At 36.0% G+C, this 23781-nt stretch overlaps 1 protein-coding gene across 1 annotated transcript in view; it reads left to right on the forward strand.

Moving 5' to 3' along the window:
• Positions 1 to 23781, forward strand: part of LOC119507338 (contactin-6-like) — a 572510-nt gene that overhangs the window by 479196 nt on the left and 69533 nt on the right. Inside the window, 4 exon segments of the mRNA XM_037800513.1 lie at positions 1382 to 1566; positions 6035 to 6171; positions 7661 to 7790; positions 9874 to 10024. Of these exon segments, the coding sequence (XP_037656441.1) occupies positions 1382 to 1566; positions 6035 to 6171; positions 7661 to 7790; positions 9874 to 10024 (603 nt within the window).

The following is a 23781-nucleotide window of genomic DNA, read 5'->3' on the forward strand; positions in this document are numbered from 1 at the left end:
GAAATTATAACTGTAACTATATATTAATTCTGAGAAAAACAGGTGATTCAAACATTGATTTGGGGGTATGTTTTCTGACAAATATGTATAAGTGCATGTTATGACTTTTTGTACTTTATCTTTGATATGCGCAGGAGGATCAAAATTTTTTTTTCCAGAAAAATAATCCTACGGCTTCATCAGTTTTCCTGCTTCATTTAAAGCCTCTATTGAGGCACATTTGCCAACTTCCTTCTACAGTAATTTCCTGCTCAAACTGTACAGATCCTTATTTGTCAACCACTTTGCATGGGATGAGACTAATCTCCCAAAACATTTTTTGATTTGAAGATTTCCTGCATCTTTGACAAGATTCATAATTTGACTTTGCAAATTGATTTCATTTCATGATTATTAATTTTATTAATTTCAAGTATATTTAAAATAGAAACGTTTAAAACACCAGACAATCTGTAAGAGAAAGAGGAGAGATGTTAATGTAAATAAAACTGGGGATTAATTTTATAAATGATCAATTTATTAGTAGATCTTTTCCTGTTATAGCTTTATTTTTTCCCTGCATTTCTTTGTATTGTAGTGGTAATAGTGAGGACTTATACACCAAGAGTTTCTAAATTCATCCCTTGTTAAACGTTTAGATTCATTTATTATATGCTATTTTAAAAGACACTATGAACATCCTTATTTAATTAGACTAAATTCCTATAAATACAGACACTCTACAAATCCTTTCTACCAGGAGACAGCATAAAATGCAAATTCACTTTTTTAAAAAGAAAGGGCATAATTAAGTAAATTCTTTTGCGGATCATAGAACCCATTTTCCCAATTCATATGGATCAGTTTTATAGTACTGATCCCCCCTGATAATCCAGCTCACCCATCAAATATATCTTCAGTGACCTATTAGTACCAATTTAGCTATTGCCTTAGAGTCTTTTAAGTAGGTAAAGTCTGCCTAGTCTTTAAATGTCATGTTCTCACAGAGAACTTCCATGGCCACCGTATTTAAACTGATATGATTTTGATCTGAGCACTTATTTTCTTTGTTTCAGGCAATACAATGTGTAATTATTCAGGTTTTAAAATTTGTTTGTTGTATGTTTCATCTTAGACTGTACGCTCTACGAAAGCAGGGAGTATGTCTATTTTATTCACCAATATATACCATGAACATAGCACCATGACTTGTGCACATGGCAAGAACTTAATAAGTGTTAAATGACTGCATGAGTGAATGGTGAATGATCGCATGATGTGAACACTAGTTGTAATATAGTAGACTGAGTTTTTCCTTGAGAGTTGATTTTTTAAGGACACTCTTATCCTGCTTTCATATAGACTAAACCGTCTTCTGTTCTAATGAGGTATAACTGTTTAGTCCAGTCCCTGATATTAGTTGGAGGAGGTTGGATGGAAGCCCGTTGCCAGGGAAAGTCAAGTACAGCAAATCCAAAGCTATCCTTGAAATCCCGAACTTTCAACAGGAAGACGAAGGATTCTATGAGTGCATTACAGGCAACGTTCGAGGAAGAAACATTGCAAAGGGTCAACTCATTTTCTATGGTGAGCTAATAGAATTTCAAAAAGTATATGAAATATTTGGTAATATCCTTCATAGTAAATAGTGAAAGTCATTAGCATGTTGTGGAAAAGTGTTGTGGGAGAAATAGGGAAGACATGTTTTAGGTTAGGACACTTAATACAGTCATTAGCAGGAAGGAATGAACATCTTTAAAATATGACTTTAATTCCAGCATGGTCCATGCATGCTATTGTTTATTTTAATTGCCTTGAAAATATCAGCAGTGTCATGTTAAAGCCATAAAATTTATAGCACAAGGTGGTGTGGAATCCAATATATTTCCCATAAAACATTCAGCAGCAGCCTATGGCAATTGTAATTATAATTCTGAGGAGAATCTACAAATGAAGGAGAAAAATGATAGGAAAGAATAATACTGAAAATGGTGGTTTGTAGTATTTGTTTCTATTTCCTAGACTTTGTGTACCCAAATGTAAATAACATAAAAGAACTGTACTACCCTATTAAGAGTATGTTTGCCTCATTGATCAGAATCACTCATGAACTTAAGAGAGATGATGAAAACATGTATTACCTAAATGTTGTCTTTATGTCTTCTTTCATCCGGGCCAAGATACACACTTGCTTGACATTTTCCCTTTTTTTTTTTTTTAACATTAAACAAACTATAAATTATACCTCCAAATTATCAAAATGCTTGGTGCTTTAAAAATATCCTTAACTTCTTCACTGAATTAAATAAATCTGCCCTAGGGAACTTTAGAAAACTGTATTTATACATGGCCCAAAATACTTTCCTATGTGATGTGTTTATGATCAATGATAAAGTTATTGGAGAAAAGAAAATTCTTTTTTGGATAACTAGAAAATTCTAAGGTGATCTAATTGCCTCATAGGAATGGCAAGTGCATGCCCTTTGGGGAGGCTGTGTTGTGCCTTGGTTATGTTATTTTCCATTTCCTTTAGATTCCAGTTTTAACCTGGAATGAAACTAGTATTTTATATATAGAATATCATTTCCTGCTGATTTTTCCCCTACAGTTTTAGCAGTGCTAACCATGAACAAAATATACTTTCAAAACCTCCTATTTTTTAAAGGAAAGACTTTGGAGTCCAACATTCTTTATAAATAAAATAGTAGGGATTCAACTGGGAGTTTTTAGTGACACCATAATATTAAGGGCTTTGGTTAGTTTTTTTTTAGTTTTTTTTTTTTTAATTAAATTCAGTTTTATTGAAATACATTCACACACCATACAATCATCCATGATATACAATCCACTGTCCACAGTATAACATAGTTATGCGTTCATCACCGCAATCTATCTCTGAACATTTTCCTTACATCAGAAAGAACCAGAATAAGAGTAAAAAATAAAAGTGAAAAAAAAACACCCAAATCATCCCCCCATCCCACCCCATTTGTCCTTTAGTTTTTATCCCCATTCTTCCACTCATCCATACACTAGATAAAGGGGGTGTGATCCCCAAGGTCTTCACAATCACACTGCCACCCCTTGTAATCTACATTATTAGATAATTGTCTTCAGGAGTCCAGACTGCTGGGTTGGAGTTTGGTAGTTTCAGGTATTTATTTCTAGCTATTCCAATACATTAAAGCCTAAGAGGTGTTATCTATATAGTGCATAAGAATGTCCACCAGAGTGACCTCTCGACTCCATTTGGAATCTCTCAGCCACTGAAACTATTTCGTCTCATTTTGCATCCCCCTTTTGGTCAAGAAGATACTCTCAGTCCCACGATGCCAGGTCCACATTCATCCCCGGGAGTCATACTCTGCGTTGCCAGGGAGATTTACACCCCTGGGAGTCGGGTCCTACGTAGGGGGGAGGGCAGCGAGTTCACCTGTTGAGATGGCTCAGTTTGAGAGAGAGAGGGCCACATCTGAGCAACAAAGAGGTACTCAGGGGGAGACTCTTAGACACAATTACATACAACTTTAGACTCTCCTTTGTGGTAATGAGCTTCATAAGGGCAAGTCCCATGCTCGAGGGCTCAGCACATCAAACCGCCAGTCCCAATGTTTCTTTGGTTAGTTTTTAACAAGTATTTCCCTTTTTTTTTTTTTTTATTCAGTGGAAAAAGATATAATTTTGAGAGATGAAGTGGAACATAGAGATATCTATAAATATGAAATCAATAATATTTTCCCCTACATTGATAAATCTGTCAGCTTTCATAGAAGATACTTAAAATATTAATTAATTTAATTCTTACAATAATCTTGAGCTATAAAACAGTTTTCAGTGGCATTATAAGTAAAAACAGATCATGATTGTCAGATCCAAAATGTGAACCTTGAAGAGAATTTTGAAAGCTGACTCTTTCTACCATACACATCCATGTAAAATACTTCTCACCACAAACAGATTAGTCATTTCGTCAGTCGAAGCCAGACTTATGTAGGAAGAATGGGTAAATGATCATTAAAAAATTATTACGTTTCTTGGCCACATATTAATTCACTTGTCATAGTGCTCCTCAAGAAAGCAGAGAATTGACTCAATTACCTGAGAATTGAATGATACCTATAACATCTAAGAAAAGGCTCTTTCAGCTTTGTTATTGCTGCGTTTCATTTATACTTAAAACCATGTAACATGAGGTATCCCTCTACATTATATCTTCATAACACCCCCCAAAAACCTAAGTATTATTATTATTATAAGAAATGGAACAGATTCAGAAGTGTTAAGTGGCTTTCCCCAACCAACCAGTCAACAGGAAAAAAAAAATGAAAATCCAAGCCTATCTGTACAGGCCCCAAAGCCTAAGCTCTTTTTTCCATGAATTAACTTTTTAATAGAACAGTTAAAATTTAAATCTTCATGATTCTAGAAATCAAAATAATGTGCATATTACGTAAGTATATTTTAAAGTTATAATTATTGCATTGAGCAACACAAGAGCTATACTTTAAAATTTTTAAATTATGTAAACTTGATATATAATCAAAGAGCATGCATTTCTTGTCCCAAGTCAAACATTCATCAGGACAATTTTAAAGCTATTATCTATAAATTAGAATTTTGTTTATAATACCCAGAAATATGATTCACTTTCATCAACACCCCCACTTATTTTAATACTTGCTTTAATTTGTCCCTCAGGTTGCTTCACTAAGTATACCTTGTTTTCCTGCTCTGAATTTTCTTTGGCCCCTTCAAGAGCCCACTCTTTACTTAAGAATGACAGTCTGAAAGTGCCGGTAGTTAATGCCTATACTTCCCATAAGTGCTTAGGAACAGGAGCCAATGACTAAACACCTCCCCATTCTTTCCCTGGATAGACATACATTTCAGAAAGACTTCTTGGAAGTTCACAAGGGTGGAGTACCAGTGGCCAATTCAATGATGTATTGACTTACTTTCCTTCCAGTTGACTACCCCTTTTCTTAATTCCTTCTTCTTGGGATAGCATTCCCAAAGAATCATCCTGAAGACAATCCTTTGAGTTAGGCTGTGTTTTCAAGGTTCAAACTTTGGCTTTTCTGATTTTTAACTGTCGTCTTGAGCACATTACCCATCATTTCTACAAATATGCAGAGGGTTGGTAGGGAGTGTTAAATGCAATTACACATGTAAAACATTTAATTTGTAGAAGCCTGGGATTCCAAGAGAAGCCTCATCTACTCCTACAGACCTAAATAAAGGAGAGGGATTAATTGGCACATCCAGGCAGTTTCCTGACATCTTTATGGAAGAAATATTTATTAATATTAAAACATTTAGCTTATACCCCACCTGTTTTCACAAATGATAGGAAGAATAATACTACCTTACGCTTAACTACCATTTTCACAGTCTGTTATGCTATTTGTTTTCTGTTTGTTTTGCCTCAGTTCTGTGTAGAACTATGTCACATTACAAAATAAGTTCTGAAAAATCCATGCCCAAGATTACAGTTAGGTATTGAACCTGTGTATAATTACAAATGTTCTGATTCCTTGTCAAGAATTTTATCTTGGAAAAATGTTTACTTGGATTATCATCTTACCAAAATGTAGGATTTATACTTCAAGCTGTTGGGTTGTAATTGTGGCCTACATAGGTATACTTACTTGTAGTTAGTTTAGACCAAATATAGTCATTGGATTTTGCCCAGAGAGGATTGAGATTTGATGTGCATTTTCTCACTTGAACTATATACTAATGTTTAGCATAGAATTATTCTCTGGCCCTGTTCTGCCTTTTGACCTTTTCCTACAACGCCCAAGTTGTTATACAGGTGCAGCAAAACAACAGATGATCAATATTTAAATTGAGCCAAATGCACACTGATATTTGCAACAGGATCTCTGTTGTCCCACATTGAAACTCCTGTGTTTCCCCTCCCTGAAATTATGTGTGTGCAGTAAAAACAGTCCCAGCTAGCCTGATCCTTCTGATTTCTACAGTCCTTAGTTTGCAGCATAATATCTTGGATAATTGCCTTGCCTAATGGTTGCTCTGGCGTCTTTTGAAACAGCCCCACCAGAATGGGAACAAAAAATCCAAAATACATACCTGTCTCTCTACGACAGCTTGTTTTGGGAGTGCAAAGCTAGTGGGAAGCCAAAACCTTGGTACACATGGTTAAAGGATGGTGAGCGCCTCATCCCAGAGGTAAGCAATTATGTTGATATTAACAATTCATCTGCTCTACTAGGTGAATTTGTATGTATGTATATGTTATATTGATCTTTTTAATCCTTAAAAAAACTCACAAAGTAGCTTAATATTATCCCCATTTTTCAAATGAGAAAACTAAGCGTAGGGGGGAGTAAAACTTGCAGAATGTCCCATAGCTAGTCAGTGATAGATCCATATTCATATATAATCATCCTATAATCATCATAGCTAACATGTATTGAGCTCTTCTATGATCCAGGCACTCTGTGAAATATTTTTCATGCATTATCTTATTCTGTCCTCACAGCAGCTTTATCAAAGAGATACTATTTTTAATGTTTTGTATAGAGGAAGAAAATAAGTCTCAAAAAGGTTAAGTGACTTGGTCAAGGTCATGCAGCAGCTAGTAAATGTTAGAGTAAAATCTAAACTTGATCCAACTCTAGGATCCAGGCCCTTATTCTCTATCCAGTAATATCTTGCTTTTATGAAAATTTATGATTGTCTCTAAACATAAATTTAGTTGGAGAACTGAAGCAGTTACCCACATTTTTCAATGCAGAGCATACTTTCTTTACAATATCCAGAAAATAAGACAGAGTTTTTTTTTTTTTCTCCCATCAAATTATCCAGATAATTGTGCTAATTCTCCAGTTTACTTTGCACAGCCAGAGATACAATGAACATCTTGAACATCTGTTGTTTGGAGACTGAATGCAATGTGGTTCTTTGTTTTCAGCTTTAGTGGAATTTTCTTCCTGCATGCTTTTTTGCATGTAACATTCTCTGTTCCCTCCAGTTACTTTCATGATCTTTAGAGGATGGTTATAGGTATAGTGAAATGTTTAGTTTTAAGTTAAATTTGCACTATTAAACTGTTTCATTATGTGCTGTCAAAATTGCATTTCTGTGCCCCAAATGGGACTCTGTAACAGATTCTGGCTGTTTAAGCATACTTTATAATAGGCTGCAGAAAGGAAAAACTCAATTCCAAATTGTGTCTTAATTTGAGAATTATCAAATCATCAAATTTCAGGTCTTTTTGAGACCTTATGATGGAAAGCCAAGGAAATTTTGTAATCATAACGTCCGTATCTAATATTATTCAGTCAACCATGTTTTCTGGAATAATTGGAAGAAAGGTGGAGCATTCCAAATTATTTTACATACCATATAACACAGAATTAATATACAATTCAAAAAAAACAAATACCACAAATATACTACCACTAAAATTACACTGAGCATATTTCATATTTTTTAAACATCAGAAAGCTGCTCAGGATTTTACAGTATATTAGACTCATCTTCATAAGCATCAGTTCTTATACACCAAAGTATCTGATCTCACAGTTATGCACACACTTTGCTTAATAAAGTATTTTAGTGAAGAAAAGTTTATGTTTTTGCTCTAGCCTCAAAGATTATCCTTTTGTTTCTAGCTTAAAATGCTAGCATCTTTACTTGCCTTTTCCTTTATTAGGAGAGAATTCAAATAGAAAATGGAATGCTTACCATAACGATGCTGAATGTTTCAGATTCTGGTGTCTACCAATGTGCTGCAGAAAACAAATATCAGATCATTTATGCAAATGCAGAATTGAGAGTATTAGGTAAGTCATGTATTTATAACCCCCAAAATTCAAAATGGCCTTTTAGCAAGCCACAATTATATATAATTGGAGCCAATTTTTCTATGACTTTGAATTGCTTTCCCTTTAAATAATTGGAAATGTCTAACTTAGCCTTTTACAAAATGGTTGATGGTAATTCTTATTCTGCTTGGGCAATATATTAGGATTTGAGGAAGAGGCCACCATTGGGTGCTTCCAAGGCAGAAGAGTCTCCTCTAAAGCTGATCCTAGCATAAGGTTTTGAATACAGCTTTTAAAGTATAGCCACTAGGAATGTTTTCAGCTGGAAATAATAAAAGAAAAAAAGAAAATCTCAATTTTAGTGACTCAAACAGGAACTTATTTAGAGGTTCAAGGGTGAATGGCTGCTATCTGTGGTACTGCAGCTTGATGATGTTATTGTTTAAACCTTTCCCTCCTGCCTTTAGCCTCATTATTCAAAGATGGCTGCATAAGAAGAGGGTGACAACAGAACTGACCATGTCTGTCCCTCTCATTAGAAAAGCAAAAAATTTCCCTAAGCCTTTCTTGTTTCATTGACCAGAACTCTGTAACATGGCTACCCAGACTTCAAGGAGGTTGGGAAAATCAGTCCCTACAGTGGAAGATGAAGACAAAAACTGTTTGGGAATGATATTTTGGGATAGCCAATCAGTGTTGGTTGCCACGATAAATGGTCCATAAATAATGTCTTTCATAGATAATGATAATGTCTTTCGTAGATAATGTCTTTCATAGATAATGACTTTCTTAGTGGTGGGTAGCAAGAAGGTGTTGAAAGAGAAGAAGGAACACTCAATAAGAGACAAAGTTTTATGAGCCCATGGGTGATGAATATTCATTCATTTATTCATTATTTCAATCACCACAATTTAGTGAGCATCTGTTATATACCAAGCAATAGGAATATAAATATTGAGAGTCAAGTGGTCCTTAACTTCATAGAGACTGTAGTTTCACTGGGAAAAAAGATAAATTTTAAAATAAGGGAGATTATTATGATCAAGACCTTAGCAGGTGTTATTAGAACACACTGAAAGATAAACATGACCTGTAATAAGGTTATTCCCTTTAATCTGAGATGAGAAGAATGAGGATGCAGTGTTCACATGAAGGGTGGAGAAGCAACAACTGAAAGCCCAGAAGCCACAGAGCCAAGCATTTCTGAAAGAGCTTCAGTACACTTGGCTGTTTTACTGGAAATGGGGATTGGACAGAGATGAAGTGTGACAGACATGGATACACCCCAAGTGGTCTAATAATTTCATAGGCTCCAGAACTGATATTTGTTCAGAATTTATTTGGTGGTGATAAAGCTGAGACTGACAAAGAAAAATTCTAGTTAAAATCTGTCTGCCCCTCTAGAAGGTGGATCATTTACATTTTGTCAGTTAAAGGCATAGTATAAAGAAATCTGACTTAGTTACACAGTATTTCTGATTTATTTCAGTGGTATTTCATTGCCCCTTACATACATACATACATACATACATATGTATATTTTATACTATATATATATTTATTTATTTATTTATTATTATAATTTTTTTCCCTTTCACATTTAGGATTATTATCTTGGCTGTAATCACTTTAATGATTTCCCAAATCAGGTTAAAAATTCCCTCTTTTGTTTCTTATGGAAACATCTTCACCCCTTTTATTGGAGATGCTTTTAAGGATGTGACATTTTCTAACTTGCTTCCCTCTTCCCCAACCCCCATCTTGATTTTGTTGTTATAAAGACCATTAGCAACACAAAAATAAATTGTTTATTGAGCGTACACTTTGTACCAGGTCCTGTACTTGTGCATTACAAATATTGCCTCATTTAATCCCTATTCTAATACACTGAGGTAAGGTCTATTGCCATTTTCATTTTGCAAATGGAAGCAAAGGCTCTGAAATGTTAAATCAGTAACTAGCCTGAGAACACCTTGAGTGAAGTAGGTTGAAAAAGAGTTCTGGCTACAAATACTAGATTCTGTCTAGTATAACAAGACACCCTTAGGTCACTAAATATTAATTGAGTAATTTAACAGTTATTTTTTAATTTTGTTTTTAGCTTCAGCACCAGATTTCTCAAAAAATCCTATTAAAAAATATTCCGTTGTTCAAGTTGGTGGGGATATTGTTATTGAATGCAAGCCAAATGCTTTCCCCAGAGCAGCTATCTCCTGGAAAAGAGGACTGGAGAGCTTAAGACAAAGTAAAAGGTAACTCAATCTTTATTTAAAAAAAAAAATATTTTGAAATATTTCAAGAGATAATATCTTCTATAATTTTAAGGTTAAATAGCTCTTTTAAAATTTCCACCCTTTCGATAAACTTCCAGTGACCTATCCAGATACCAAACCGTTTTCACATGATATTAAGAGTCTTGTAAAACTAAGATCTTTATATTTAATTTGGCCATAATATTTTCAGTCCATGCACTTGTCATAGACACTTTTGAAAAATCCTTTAAGACCTTTTTCTGTATTCAGCTTGAAGGCTTTTTCCTGACCTGGCCTGCTGAGAAATCAGTGAGCAGAACATTACACAAAGGAGCGAGACGCATGCACACACCTGGTGTTGTCAGCTTTAAATAGCCACACAGGTGTTCACCCCATGACAAAATGAATTCATCACGTGAAAAAACAGAGAGAGGTTCCTGTAGAAAAAGAAGAGAGGTTTCCTTCCATGATGGACATGGGGCCTGTGCTGTGTATTTTCTGGGGGAGTTTTGGCATAGCAAAACAGATATATTTCTCTACTTATATTTCATTGCATTACTGTGTAGTACCTTGTATACATAAGAGATGACTATACCACAGTGTAGCTCTATTCTAATGAGCATGTCTGTTACTAGGTCATCATAAATGCAGTGAAGCCCTACTAGGAATGAGCCATGGGGCTAAAGATAGGAGAAAGTCCCTTTTAGTTAACTGAGTATCATTTGTGTCATGAATTCATATGCATGCCAGGCTGGGCAGCTAACAGAAGTAAATGAGACTGACCATATGAAAGAAAGGACAAATGAAGTGCAATGAAAAATGGTAATCACTTTGTGTTGGAAGAAAGGCCCGTGAAACACTGCAAAGTTAGCTCTACACCAGAAAGGGACAGTCCCATCCCATGCCCCAGTCAAATGTTGTTTTGTAGGAAGGTGGGTCCCATGTTGCAGAAATTCCAGTATATTGGGAAAAAACTAGAATCTGGATGCTGGCATTGAGTTCCCCCCCCCAAAAAAATGTTCTCAGGCTAGATGCAGAGATACCATTTTGTCATTTCTAGTCCCAGGATTGCATTTGTGAGCAAGGAAGGGGAAAGAGGGTAAAACCAAACAAACCAGAGATCTGTGCTGATTGCCTAGAGTGCATTCCTGGTAATGACCGCTGCCTTGCAGGCCCCCTCCATGTACATGAGGAGATTCTCAAGAGAGAGCATCTTCTAGGGCATTCTTTCTTTCCTTATCCTCTCTCCTTGTGCCAACTGTTTCTATAGCCCTGGCCCAAAGCTTTTCCCAAGGCAGGTATTCTGTCAAATTTAATCTTTGTATGCCCTGTACCTTGGCACAGAACCAAAACTCAATAAATATCTGTGGAATGAGTGAACGTGTCAAAAAGATGAATGCAAAAGGCGTTACCAGCTTTAGAAAAAGGATTTTCTTGGGGAAATGCATTGAGACATGAGAACAGATACTTCAAAATTAAGCTGAAAAGGAAGGTGAAGGTAACCCTTTTGCTCTGGTCCAGGTTTAGCCCCTTCCTCTGTGTAGACTGCCTGAGAGATTTCTACAAGCATCCCAGCAGATTAGGATGTGGATTTTAAAAAAATGTTTCCTCTTTCATTCCTAAAATTTAATCAAGGTTTGAATACACTACCATGGAACAAGGAAACTGAGATCTCGTGATATCAAATACAACACTGTGTAATGAGGGTTCGAATTAACTGATTACCTCTGCCTCATTTAATAAGGTGACTCCAAAATTCTACTCCTAAAGAAAGAAGTGGCCACCATTTACCTTCCACGAGCTTTAAGGGCCCAAACACAGGGAATGTGGGGAGGAGAGAGCAAAGGATGCAATGTGGGTAGAGATGAGAAAATGAGGGGGGCAAGTTTTGAAGAGTAAAAGTGAACCTACTTTTTAAAACTACTTTAAATGTTTTTATTTTGTTTCATTTTGCCCCATAAGAAATGAATCTGGGATCTTTTTAGCCTCAGAATAGCTAATAACCATAGAGAGTCAGATTCAACATTGTCTCCCTGTGATTAAGAAGTGACCTTGCAATTTCTCTTTGCAGATTCTTCTTTCATAATCATTTCCTCTTTTTGCTTTAGGATTCCATGTTTCAACAAAGCAAAACAAAATATTTATCTCCTGCATGTTGAAAAAAACAAAGTTTAGTTTCTAAATTTTTCTAAAAAATTGGGGAAAAAAAAACTGAGCCCCAACAGAATGTAGTAATTACAGACTTACATCTTTGCCTGATATAGATTACCCTGAGCAGAAATGTGCAAAGGTCTCACTGCCAGCTCCATGAGACTTTGTCTCTGCAGGCAGACTGTGGTGTCCCCTCTCCTGGCACCTTCTGACTTGACTGGCTTCATTAAGTGCCTGGTATCAAGCTGCTTCCTGGGAAACAGTATTTACACTTCTATATTATGTTGGCTGAATGACTTTTCTTGTAGTTTTATCACGGGACCTTCCAAATGGGTTGAAGGCAAAAATTAGAGTAGTAATCTTAAAAAAGAAGAACAAAAAAGAAAGGAAGTAGTATGATATACTAAAGAAATATCCCAGCGTCTATTCTACTCTAATTAGAGCATAACTTTGGATAAATCATTTGTCCTCTGTAGGCCTTCATATATAAAATGCAATAGGAAGCATTTCATTTCCCTAAAACAGTAGAGAGAGCCAAATGGTCTCTTCGAGGCTAGTCAGGCTTGAGATTGATGATTTCTTCTATATTTTTCGTTTGAGTCATAAGGTAGTAACCAATCTTCTTTTTTCTGTGATAGTCATTAGAACCCCCTTTCTCAAATCAGTGTTGCCAGGACAAATCCCAAAACCTAGCAAAGTAACTGCATTCAAATTGCAAATAGACACTACATTTGAAGAAACCTTTGAGAAGGGTAATATTAAAACAATAGGTAATGCCCCTAAACATTTTCTCTTAAATTTGGAATATATGAATAAACATCATTTGATTTAGTGAGTGTGTATTTTTTTAGTGTGTGTATGTATAAGGGAAGGCATTGTATTTCCAAAGCTAATGAAATTGAACTTAAATATTCTATGAGCAGGGACCCAGTGTTAGGCTTAGAGGTTGTCTGGGAAATTAATTTCTTTATTTGATTAACAAAATTCAAGGTTTAACACATATAAATATACAGCTCAGTGTTAAATTTGGAAGGGGCATTAGAGATCATCTTAATCTCTGCTACAGACTGCTGGGTCTCAGTACACATTTTTTAATACCCAATTGGTTGATTCTTTTACTTAAATAACAAAATGAATATAATTACTACTCTCTCATACTTTTATTAAAGCATGACACAGTCATATATGTTAGAAGATTAAGAGAGTTAGATATAGAAAAAATTTAAATTTTCCCAGTGGTTCCAAGTGGGTTATTTTATTTTATTTTATTTTTATTTCTTGACCTTGGAATCACCTATTTGGGAAAAAATTATGTTTTGTCCCTGTTACAAAACTTCTGTATAGTACTCTACTTTGAAATTTCATTGCACTAACTCTTGCTGTCAATAAAGCATAACTACCTAGAGATGGTTGAAAAGAATGTAAAGAAGGCTATTCAAAGTAATTTTACTATATTGTCTACTTATAAAAAAATGGTTGCACAATGTATATTTTGACAGTTTCCTTCAGTTTTACATGAATTGAGACAATATCCATCACATAACAAGTGATGAGGTTTAGATTAGGTGACAAGTCTTCCATCTCTACATCCAGATTTTTCTTCTCTGCAGATAATGGTGAACATACCCATGTCTTCAGTTTTCAAAGGGCCTTCACATGATTTGGCTTAATTTGAAGTGCTGATAATTCAAATCAAGCACCTTTTCTTAGTATGGTTAACATGTTTCCTATTGACCTATGTGACATGATTGAAGTTTTCACCATTTTAGCATTTCCATCCTTACTACAAGTGTCCACATTCATGGCAGGCTGTCAAAGTAGAAAAGTTTTCCTTAAACTAAAAATAAGAAGATGACATTACAGAGTCCCTAGGTTGCCTGATTTCCTGCTAGGAACAAATGTTCGTGTGTCATCTATCTCATTCTTTTCCGAGCTGCCGGTAGTCTAGAAATAGCACCTAAATTGGAGAGAAACAAAAGGTATGTTCCTGTTGGAGGAAATCATGATGTGTTATAAGGTGTCCTTTATTAGATATTAGAAAATGGGTTCTTATCCCCCTCTGTCATTGATAAGTGGTATGATTTTGGGTAAAACCACTAGGCTACACTTTTTATATCGTGATTACTATTTATTTTTAGGATGAAATAAATCTGAAAAAAAACTTTAAGAAATACTAAAATTATGCCCATGTAGTGGCTGCCTGCATAAAGATCACATATTAGAACTTGATGCAGAAATTTAGCCTGACAGCTTGGAATTGCGAGTTCTATCATAGTTACAATTTTATATGTAAAATTATATGATTTTAATGATTTGCTAAAGTGACCAAGCAACTGAGCCAAATATGGTGATTGTTGTGGTTTGTGAAAACAGCTTAGATGTTCCGGGGGATGGATTTAAAGGTTACAGAGAGCACTGGCAGCTAGACTGTATGCTCCTCATGGGCAGTGAACATGATCTTTTAATTTACCATTAGAAGCCCTGCACTCAGCATAAACCTCAAATTTAGTGGGCATTCAATAAATATTTTCTGTTGTACTAAATCAAAGAAAGTTAAAATTTACTTTGTTTTATTTGTTTCTACTGACTTTTGAGATTTTGCAGTTAAAGCAAAACTTACTGAGATATTAATAGGCCTGTGACATATTCATTCACTTATTCATTCATTCATTTTGTACCTATTTATTGAGCACCTGTTATAAGCCAAATAAAACACTATGAGTTGTGGATAACGTGTTTAAGCTAGCTAATTAGATGACACAGATTATTCTCTTTGCTCTTTTGTAAGAATCTGTTGTTTTTTTTTAAAGATACTTGGAATAAAAAACTCTAGGTTCAAGTTCCAAATCTAATTCTCACTTAATTGGTAATTCTAGCAAGTCTTTTAACCTCAGGGGTCTTCTGTTGGGGCATTTGAAAAATGGATAAAATAGTACGTCTCTCATCTCTTAGAGTTGTTATTTCAAACGACATAGCGTGTATGAAAAGGATGTGGAACTGGACACACTCCACCGTCACTAAGTGCATTTATTGCTGTTATCCTAACACTGATGGAGCTACCAGTTGTGCAGGCTTACCTCTAGCAGCCAGAGGAAACACCATAAACTGCATCAAGGAAAGTCAAGATGAATACAGATTAAGCTTATCTCTGCAAGGCATTTTGAGGCAACTCAGGGAATCAATTCCACATCTGCTAAGTTTGATTAATCGCTTCTTCTTTTCCCTTACGGATCTACTTAGCAAGTGAACTGACAGAAATCAAAGGCCTAGATTTGTCTCCTTATGCCCAGTGACTGCTGGCTACCTGTTTAGGGATCACCTCTTGAATATAACAGGAAATGTTTACCTGCTGGACAGACAGCTCAAAGTTGTCCTGTGACAGGCAGTATTAAACATGATGCCTGATCACCTGGGATTTGGTCATGGTGGACATACCAGCTCTGAACAATAAAAAAAAAGGGGGGGGGGGATACAGAGAAGACACTTTTTCCCCTATTATTGAAAGATTAATAATTGAATTGTTATTTTTTTTTCTCCCTCATTTTCCTTTAAAAAATTTCCAGGAGCATGTCAGATAAGTTGTTAATAATAACAAAAGCAACCACTTTAAGCACCTCTAATATTCAAGGCAGTATGCCAAGCACTTTTTATATATCAAAAAATTAAAACACTTTATTTTTTTTTTTTTTTTTTAATGTTCAGATACATTTCTGAGGGTCAAAGTTGTCACAGGGTATATGGCTTGTGTTTGTACCATGTTGACCCTGGTAATCTCAAAGAGCTAAATACAAAGGCACTTCAAAATTCATGGAGAATCAACCTTATTCAGTCTTAGAGATTTTACTCCTTGACAGTTGACCTCAAAATGTGATTATATTCAGCAGATATGAAGGTAGAGGAATGTGGGACTCTGGAACCCATTCCATTCTTTCTACCAACTCAGAATATATACCCACATGCTTACTCCCCCCTCCCCATATACACACACACACACACACACACACATATACATACACAGAGACACATATAGAAGTTCATCTATGGTTGCAACAGACCCTATCAAATCATGATGGAATCTGTGTGCTTCACCCTACAATGAGTCATTATTGAACACTGTATGGCCCTGGGCACTTGGCAAAAGGCATGTACCACATGGAACGCGTGACCCTGGTAGGTGGCACAGAGTCTAGTTGTGCACATTCAGTATCTTTGTCTTCATACACAACATTTGGAGCAGACCACTCCACCTCCATCTATCCACTGAGTACTACAATACCTCTATGACCTTCCTCTTGGAAATAATATTGCACTGTGGGGAAAGGTTCAGGAGGAGTGTGTAAAGATGGCTGGGGATGTGGAAAGAGGGAAGCAGAAGTGAGAGAGAAGGGGAAGGAGGAGAATGATGTGATACCTTTTTCAAGGCAGTGGTTAGCCGTTTTGCAACAAATGGCAAGCAGAGTTCTCTACTCCTTCCTCCTCCTTGCTGAGCTTCCTAATGGAACAAGCAAATAAACCTAATTTTATTTTGTGTCACCGACTACTTAATGTAATAGTACTTAGTACATCAGGTAGCATGAGTATCAAATAGGCAAATGAACCATATGTTCCCATGTTAAGGAAGAATGACAGTCTGCATAATGCCAGGCTTATTACAATCTCCCTTCTGTGCTGCCTCTGTGTAATAAAATTTTAAATTGTTCATCCTCAACTCCTGAGAGCCTTGTTAAGGTGAGCCTTTCCAAGGGAATACATGCTGAAGATGTCAAGAGCCATCTGATACTCTTTCCTGTGTCACACAAAGATGTAACAAGCTGAAATCCTATGTGTGCCCTTGTCAGTCTTGCCCTCGTTATGTCCTGCTGCCATCCATTCCTCCTTTCTTTATCCCCACTGGCCTACAGCACACTGGACCATTGACCCTTTCATATAATGTGTGGAGAACTGCCTGCCTGTCATGATCTGACAGATCTCCAGTCCATTAAAGATGTAAAACCTGCCTTTAAACAGCCTTCCCAGCTTGGTTTGTGCTATTTTACACTGCCTTGTTTTGGTTTATGGTTGATGTAGTGCCCTATTTAAAATGTTTGAACTGTGAGTAACCATGCCCTGTGGCTTTAAACCAAGGGTAAATATGGCAAAGCGGAAAAAGTTCAACAAACAAATAACATCTACTTATAAATTGTTGTGCTGTGTCTCATAGAAAAAGTTGTAAGCTTCATTGTAGAATTGCTTTGGATTCATAGGCTGTCAGGAGGTTTCAAATTTTATAGTACAAAAGAACCTCATTAAAAATGCAGATCTCAGACCCAAGTCCAGAATTTTGATTCAATGGGTATGGAGGAGGTCTAAGGAATCTGCATTTTTGGAAGACCTTCCTCTGTTCCTTGTGCTCCGAAGAGAAGCACAGGCTGTTGTGTTTCATTGCTTGGTACATACCTGTGTACTTATAAAATAGGAACTTTCTTCATTTTATCTGTGTTCCCCTCCGAACTTGGTTTCCTATCCTAAAAATGTCAGTGCTTCATCTTGTCTTACAGTTGAGGATATGCAAGTCTTCCTTCATTTAGTTTCATTTTGGAAATACAAATACAATTAAATACAATTGGCCCTAGACTGGTGTCCACTTCCTTTTAGTATTCACTTTACTCTCGGTGACATTTAAAACTTCCAGATTTTACATAAATATTCAAAAGCAATAATTTTATAGACAAGAAAGGTCAGTTATTAGTGTAACTTATACAAATGACCTTTTCCTCTTGGTTTTATTTTTGAGGTAAAGAAGTGATTACTTGAAATGTTTAAAGTATAATGCCCCTTACTTAAAAAGAAAATGTTTGCTTGATAGGTATTTGTTATATTTACACCTTCTCGTAGATGCCCAGTGGGCATATAAAAATAAATAAATGGAAGTAAACAAATAAATAGAAATATAATTGCAGACTTGATAGAAATTACAATCCAGTTGAAGAATTAAAGGCTGGATCAATTTTGGGGTGATCAGTCTTGTTAAATATCTTCAAAATTAGGAAAGAAGCTGTCGGAGAATTTTTTAGTCATTGGCTGTATTTTTCAAATTTTCTTTTTTTTTTTTTTACACAGTGAAACAATTTAAAATTTTTTCTAAATGAAATTTTATACAAGACTCGGCTTCATAAAACATATAAAACTGAACCTATCTGGCTAAGGCCCTTAGGAGAGACCCAAAGCCCCATGCATTGCCTTCTCCATTTCCTCTTACCAGCAAGCAGCCCTTGGTGGGCACAAAGGATCCCCTTGGATCTCTTGAGGGCCTGGTTTGAGAAATACCAATTCTGAGTGACACATCGAATTCTCATGTGTGACTTGACAAACCATTTGTTTATCAGCACAGTTGCAAACTAATTTGACAGGCCTTGGGAAAGGTTCTGGGTTTACAAATTTTGAATGAACTCAGAGTCTTGTGGGTTAGGCAGACAAGTCATCAGTGACAGGGCTTGAGGGGTGGGTGGGATTCCTTCCCAGAGAGGAAGTTGGGAGGTGCAGGCTTATTCTGTGACTGTCTTATTCCGTATTCCATGTCACACTTACTGCCATTTCCAAGGTTTAAGATATGGACGTCTCTTCCTCAATACATGATACATTTTCCCCATAATTCCTGTAAATACAAGTAAAGGAGACTCAAAGAATTCTGTGAAGCATCCAATAGCTTTGACTAATAAAGGGATGCTTGAATTTAGTTAATAACATATATATTTTATTCTTGACTCCATCTCAAGTTGACTTACACAATCAGAAATATCCTCTCCGTACTGGACCCTGAGTCCTATCATACGATAATATTAATAATTGTGATAACATTTATTTATATAGTACCCATCTTACGCAGACAATGAGTTTGGATTTTACATAAAACATTTGATTTAAATTTCACAATGTACCATGAGAGACTTATTATTCATATTTTAAATGTATAAAACTAAGAGTTAATCATCACACCCACAGTCACATGGCTAGTAAGTGGTAGAGAAGTATCGAAATCCAGGAAGCTCTGATTCTAAAGTTATGTTCAATCTTAAATACCGCACTGTAGGCCTTTAATTAGCTTTGTGGTGTATTATAGGGTCTATTTACATAATTAAACATAGACCTTCATACTATGCACATTATTTTCCTTCTCAAGGTTAGATTAAAAACTTATTGGGAAACAGTGATATATACTCTCAAACTATGTTTTCTATCAATAAAAGCTATAGAATAAGTTTATATATCATAAAATACTGATAGAGTCTTAATTGACATTATTATAGTAAAATAAATCAGTCCTTTTGAGTGGCTTAGCTTTCCACATTCACAATGTTCAAATGGCTGACTGCATTTTTAATATTATTCAGTATAATTTTGGTGACATACAGACATAGGTTTACAAATTCGAGGATCAGATCTAAACTCCCTAAACTCCACAAAGGAATTGACCTAGGTGTGAAACTGTGTATTAAGGTGAAGATGAAAAGGTTAGTGTTAGCTGACAGGGAGTCACATCCATGTTGGTCTCCTATTTGCCGTCACATTTGTAAGACTAGTCTTACAGAGCCTGAGTAATAAAATAATTCAGTAGCCAAAGGGAATTCAGAATTGCAGTTTCCCTATCATCTGTCACTTTCAAAACCTTCTTCAAGATAGCAAAAAAAAAAAAAAAAAAAAAGTATTTCCCAGATAAGCTTGTTCAGAAATCACTAAATTACAAAGCTAGAATGAACAGGGATAATAATCACTTAATGTTCTATCCCAACTCTCACTTTTTACACCTGAGAGAAACTGGGGAGCCCCAGTACTAAATTGCTAATTTAAGGTCATCTGGCTGTATTTAAATCTCTTCTATCTAACATTATGTTTTGCTGCAAATACAGCTTTACATTTGTAAAATTTTGAAAACTTGAAGAAATCACACAATCGGCTTATTATCATAAATGTAATGGAAAGCATAGCCAAAATACCCTCACATTCTTCAAATTTCTCTATTCAGTTCTGCACAACTCTCTCATCTTTTCAATCAGTTCTCCTCTAGTTATTTTGGGAAGATATATTTTTTTTCTAATTTCCTTTAAGTCTTATATTCACAAACTTTTTTGTCCTTTGCAAACTTTATAATTTCCCATCTTTTCTTTTGATTTGCTTGGGTTGTAAGGCATGTTAGCATATGAATCTATATTAAATTCCCTTTTGTGTTTTCTGAGGCATCCCAAAATACTGCAGCAAATGGAGCCACTTTTCTTTATCTTTCCCTTCTTCTACTGAACAGCTAAATATTCCTCTTAGGCCTGTTTCACTGGATTAATTCAGCTAAGCTTTCCATCTGATGCTGTTTTGTTAATGTTAAATCATATTTCCTTAACATTTCATGGGAATCAGCCTAGCAGCACACTCTTTGGCATGGCATTGGAGTAAAGACACATCACGACAGCAAATAATTATGTTATTTAGCAACTGGTTTTATCTTCTGTCTCCTAATTTGTAATAACTCAATCACCCTGAATCTGTGTTTGGGCTTTATCTTGGCCACTACAAATCTGGCATTTAAATTATTTGCATATCTTAAGCAAGGAGAAAGATTTTGATGAATTCTGAAGTCTGAATATCTGATGCTTGATTTCTGCTTTGGATTTTATGTCAGTTGAAACAAAGACTTAACCTTGAAGCATTTGGTTGTTCACATCAGTAATTGCATACTGGACAAACAATGCAACTGCATAAACCAGGTATCCTGAAAAATTCAACAGAGGCAGCAGTAATATTTTTACACCCATTTAAATTAAAATGTTTTGAATATATTTCTAATCTCTAGGTAACACTTCCAGTCAATCCTTTGCTAATTAAAACCTTTCAGTTAGCTGCATTCAGACCCCTATTCTTCTTGAATAACTAATTCATAGATAGCAGATCCTTAGCTATTTAATCTGAATATTCCTGTAGTCTTCTGAGAGTGGTGAAAAAAAAGGCAACTAAAAGGCACCCATGCATGCCTGTTTTTCCCCTAAGGACTTGAGGCAAATTTGCTTTCTGACAAAACAGCAGAATTGGATGTATTTGTGCTACCAATTTATGATGTCACTTGATGTAGGTTTTCATTTTCATTTTCTTATCTCACCAGCCCCTTCCTAACCATACAAGTTGTAACACACTGTATCTAATATAACTCAATATAGGGGTCCAAAGAAATACTATTATTTGTTTGGAGCTAGGATGGACTGAGAATTTATGACAGATACTGTCTACACATTTTCTGTGAATCAGTTCAATATTTAGGAAGCCCCCAAAAGGACCCATATTATCATAATCATTTATAAGGATTTGTTATGGTCTTTAATGTGACCTTAGTTTCATGAATGGAACTGAACAAAAGAATGATAAGGATTTTCTATATATCTTCAAACCTTATACAGGCAATTTAAATGTATTTTTTTACTCAACTCCTGCTACTATATAAGGCATCAGCAAACTAACAGAAATTCACTTACTCAAATAATCACATTATACCTATAGCTAGCTTTAAAATAAAACAAAACAACATGGTTATTTGACTAAGTTTACCTAATTTATTGATAAGATTATTAAGTAGAGATTCTTGTCTAGAAGAAAAAGCTAAAAATTCAAGAGTAGATATGATCCTAGCACACATATTTATTAAGTACCTGGTAATTGTGGGTATTCTTAGAGAATGCAAAGAAATAACTAATAGCTACCATTTTTTGAGTAACCATTATGATCAGCACTTTTTATATATGCTCCATCATTTAATCTTCAAAACAAACTGAAATACTTGTTGCTATTATTTTCTTCATTTTACGTATAAAATTTTACATATAAAATTTTATGTATAAAATTTGAATAGAAATCAAGCAAGTTCTCAAAAGATAACACAGCCAGAAAGGGGGAGCCAGACCCAAATCCAAAGCAATCTGACTCTTGTCTTAAAAACTATACTGTCTGCTTCAAAAAATTTAGCTTTTATAGTCCATTTGGAGAGCTAACACTCATCTAAAAAGATAAGTAAAAATACAAGGCATCATAATGATTCAAATAATGATTCAGAAGGGAAAACACTGGCCCAGGATCAGAAGACCTGCATCCAGGTCTGAATTAAGAAGTAATTTACGAGGTGGGGCAATATGGAGGCATAGGGAGGTGTGGAATTTTGTTTGTCCTCTAGGGCAGCTAGTAACCATCTGCAACAACTGTTTTTGGGGACTTCCATGACCAGACACACATAAACCAGCTTGGAACAGGTAGAAGAGCTGAAATCACAGTGCAGGACTGTAAGTAAGTCTCCCATTCTGCAGAGGCTGGACCCCTCCCCCACTAGCATGGCAGGCTGGTTTGGAGTCACTTCTCTGGGGGAAAAAGAAGGAGCCTCTATGAGGATCAAGGGGAAGGTAGCTCACCCAACCTCCAATTATGGATTTAATTAACAGATTTGGACTGTTGAATACAAGCCCTGAGCACAGATGAAACTAGAGAAAGCAAGAAAGGAACCTGAAGTTCTTTCCCCAGCAGACAGGAGGCAGGACTGATGGGGTACAACAACAACAACAAAATAAACAGGCATTTGGAGTACAGAATACTAGAAAGGGGCTGTGCTCAAGAAAAGGGGCTCATAGAGCTGGGTACCAACTCTGGCCCTTGATTGGCAAACTGGGGGGATGGGGTCCTCCTCTAGAAATGATTTTTTTTTTTCTTTTTAGCATAAAGCTGCAGACTTTTTCAATTGTCAGCACTGCTTCAGGCAAGGGCAGAGTTAAGGAATATCCGAGAGACAAAGTAACTAGTCAGGTGAAAAAGACAATTCTGTGAAGGGCAAATCTCCCCTGAGAAAAGGGCAGGGGTTGGGGGGAGGCAGGAACCAGCACAACTGGTGGCTCTCATTCAGAGAATTCAGACTCCAGGGGCTGGAAAACAGAAAGAATTTAAGCCTGCCCTCTACCTCAGCCTCTGTTTCAACTACCACCCTAGCAGGAACAGGATCTGCTGAGAATTAAAAGCACCATACCACTTCATGCCAGTGGAGAGCTCTGGGCTGACAAGTGCCACATACTGAGCAGGATAGGAAAAGCAATGAATTAAAAGGCTTCAAAGTAAAGACTGGCACCCTGCTGGGTCTCATTCCCAGTGAACCCTGATACTAATTAAATCCTCTTCCTGACTCCTGGGACTGTCTTGTTTCAGAAAATGTGATTGGTGTTGATCCTATTTGGGGAGACCCTCCTCAAAAAATCTTCCACAAGAGCTGAAAAATTCTGATCAAGCAGAAGCTATGCTAGAGATCTAGAATAGTGTGCCAGTTTGAATGTATTATGTCTCCCAAACGCCATTATCTTTGATGTAATCTTGTGTGGACAAATGTTATCAGTGTTCATTAGATTGTAATTCTTTGAGTGTTTCTTTGGAATGCACCCCACCCAGCTGTGGGTGATGACTCTGACTGGATAATTTCCATGGGGGTGTTGCTCTGTCCATTCGGGGTGGGTCTAAGTTGAGTCACTGGAGCCATATAAATGAGCTGATGGACAGAGGGAAATCAGTGTAGCTGTGAGTGACATTTTGAAGAGGAGCTACAGCCAAGAGGGACACTT

Source organism: Choloepus didactylus, chromosome 1 (genome assembly GCF_015220235.1).
Source record: "Choloepus didactylus isolate mChoDid1 chromosome 1, mChoDid1.pri, whole genome shotgun sequence".
Taxonomy (NCBI): domain Eukaryota; kingdom Metazoa; phylum Chordata; class Mammalia; order Pilosa; family Megalonychidae; genus Choloepus; species Choloepus didactylus.